General features: G+C 32.8%; 1 protein-coding gene across 3 annotated transcripts in view; it reads left to right on the top strand.

Moving 5' to 3' along the window:
* ATG4C (autophagy related 4C, cysteine peptidase) overlaps nucleotides 1–3,029 on the top strand; it is a 104,235-nt gene that overhangs the window by 44,519 nt on the left and 56,687 nt on the right. For all 3 annotated transcript variants that reach the window (XM_012639501.1, XM_012639502.1, XM_012639503.1), the window contains exons 8-9: nucleotides 432–510; nucleotides 1,172–1,248. In XM_012639501.1, the coding sequence (XP_012494955.1) occupies nucleotides 432–510; nucleotides 1,172–1,248 (156 nt within the window). The remainder of the gene's footprint in view (nucleotides 1–431; nucleotides 511–1,171; nucleotides 1,249–3,029) is intronic.

The following is a 3,029-nucleotide window of genomic DNA, read 5'->3' as shown; positions in this document are numbered from 1 at the left end:
CAATGAAAACAGTAATAAGGTATATGAACTATTTTTGGCATTTCAAAAAGCCTGATGAAAATATTATATTGATCACAGTAAAGCTGCACCAGCTAACTGGAGGGCTAAGTGTACTGGCTTTGGTAGGAATTTTATTACCTTAATGTGGTAAAATTAATTATCTCTGTATCTGGCACATAGTGGTTGTTGAATGTTGTCAAGCAAGGTGCTGATCAAAACATTTAATTTAGTCATGTTAATGTTGAGTGATTTAAAGAAAAGGGAAGGCAGTTTAGAAAACAAGAGGATTTCAGAACATGGGGGCAAATGTAATAAAAATGATAACTGATGGTGGAAAGTTTGGGAACTACTAATATTGTTAATACAAATTTGGTTCTTTTGAATAATTACCATTTGTCTCGACTCTAAATATGTATTAATTTTTTTTGCAGGGTATTTTAAGCCTTGAATATTGTGTGGGTATTATTGGTGGCAAACCTAAACAGTCATATTACTTTGCTGGATTTCAAGGTTAGTGATTTAGTAAAATATACTTTTCTTCATTGTTTTCTTTTAAAAGTCAGAAAGTTAATGTGAGATCATCTAGAAACAGGATGATTAACAGAGCAAAGCGAGTACCTTATACATTCATCAGTCCTACCATAGCCACTCATTTGTCATTTGGTCCACAACATAATTAGATTCTGTAAAATGTATGTTTAATTTCTGTTATTGCATAAACAAGGCATAATTTATTGGTTTCACTAAACTTCAGAAGACATTGCTGCCACATTCTGGCAGTAGCTATTTACATATTTTCTTTTTACCAGTTTTAGTGGTGCTAGTTGATGATAAAATGACAAGCAATATGTTCTTCCTGTCAGGATAAAGAAGTGCAATACATTTTTCATATGCAAACTGTAGAATATAATTGTGTGTTTGTTAAAGTAATTTTATCACCAAAAATTAAATGACAGTCTCATCACTTTATAAAAATTCTGCTTATACAAGCATATTTGATTATGCAAAAGTTAATCTATCCTGTGCAAACCTATGTTTCAGTCAATGAATATCAGTCTGGCAAGCTGTTACTCCCAGATTTTTTTCAGCTGTTCTACATAGAAATTGGATTGTAAGCAGTGTAATAATAAGGTGTTTTTTGAATTACTTGTCTTCTGTTTTGTCCTTGTAGATGACAGTTTGATTTACATGGATCCTCATTACTGCCAATCTTTTGTAGATGTCAGCATAAAGGATTTCCCTCTTGAGGTACTATGGGTTAAGAGCTTGTACTCTTTTCTTACTATATAAAACAAACTAATTAGTTAGAGATGTGTTAGGTAGTTATGTTTTTATAGTGTTACAATTACAAGTTAATAACCAATATTTTACAGATTTATAAAACCATAATTAACACAGTAGTCAAAGGTTAAGTACTTTGTTGCTGATTTTAATTTATGATATACTTTCTTCTTCATTTATCTTTGTCTCTAACTTGTTAGATGCCTTAGCTGTACTAAAATAAATGATCAAGTCTCCAAGTAATTTTGTGTAAAGACAGCTAAACAGTATCAAAAGAATTTAAAATGTTAGGCCTATTTTAAAAAAAGAAAAGAAAGGAGAAAAAAAGAAAAAGAGAAGGCGATAGACTTGGGTTAGAGTGACAAAGTGACTTAATGAAATTATCTGCTGAATTATTTTGCTTTAAGTACAATAATTAAATCTTAACCTCTAGTTAAGAAGTTTTCAAGAGTTTAGTTGCATTTCTAATATTTGTTTTAGCTTTTATTTCTTAACGTCTTCTTTTCTTTTATATAGGTTATTTTGTGATCCAGTATTTTAATTCAGAAAAATTTGAGAGTACATAAATGAAACATGTAATTATTACATGGTTGTTTTCGCAGCTGATGCTTTTACAGACTGAAATCATTTTACAGAATAAAATAATTTTAATCACTTGAGTGGAAGTTGGAAATGTGGTTAAGTGCTTTGTATTAATAATAACTTGGGAGCTAATATTAATACCTGATAGTATTTAAGGGGTAGATTATGAAAAGTAGATAAACTGCAGTATTAAAATCTGATTCAGAAAGATACATTATAAAACATCCTAATATCCTTTGTCAACTATTATCCCAATTAAAATATAAGGATCTTGGCTGGGAGTGGTGGCTCATGCCTGTAATTCTAGCACTTTGGGAGGCCAAGGTGGGAGGATTGCTTGTAGCCAGGAGTTTGAGACCAGCCTGGGCAACATAGTGAGTCCCTGTCTCTACAAAAAATAAGAAGAAATAGCTGGGCATGATGGCACACACCTGTAGTCCCAGCTACTTGGGAGGCTGAGGCAGGAGAACTGCTTTGAGCCCAGGAGTTCAAGATTATGGTGAGCTATGATTGCACCACTTGCACTCCAGCCTATGGTGACAGAGTGAGACCCTGTCTTCAAAAATAAAATAAAATAAAAAAATTGTACAAGCATCTTGAGACCAGAGATCAGGTTTACTTTCTTCTTTCTTCCTTCATAGGATCTTGCATGTAAACCTAAATAAATATTTGCTAGTTGACTGATTGATACTAGGGGAGTCATTACAGAATTGTGCTATGTGAACCACATTGTATTAAATAATTCTCTTTCTACATTGTGGTCTTGCAGCACTGATTCATATGCTAAGTTATATTTTAGTGTATCAGTGCCAGATTTACTCCTTATAAACAGTAGATACTTGAGATTCAGATGGAAAATTGTTCATAATATTTTAGTATTACCTAAAATAGGCAAATTAAAAGATTATTGGTCTTGATTATTTTGGCCTATAGAGAGACTATTCATCTGATATTTTGGGAGACTGATACCAGATGAATGAATATCCTGGTTATGTCTACACAACCAAGATTAGAAAGGCTGCAACTTGTTATTGGGAGACTATTGCAACACTCCAGGAGTGAGTCAGTAAAAGCTTGAAGTAGGGTGGTGGTAGCGAAAAGGAAAGGAAGAATCGATTTTAAGATTTTAAGCCGATACGGTGGCACACACCTATAGCCGTAACTAC

The sequence above is a fragment of the Propithecus coquereli genome, unplaced genomic scaffold (assembly GCF_000956105.1).
Source record: "Propithecus coquereli isolate 6110/MARCELLA unplaced genomic scaffold, Pcoq_1.0 Scaffold14, whole genome shotgun sequence".
NCBI classification, from domain to species: Eukaryota; Metazoa; Chordata; class Mammalia; order Primates; family Indriidae; genus Propithecus; species Propithecus coquereli.
Note: the sequence above shows the minus strand (reverse complement) of the source record. Positions and strands in the feature narration are given on the sequence as shown.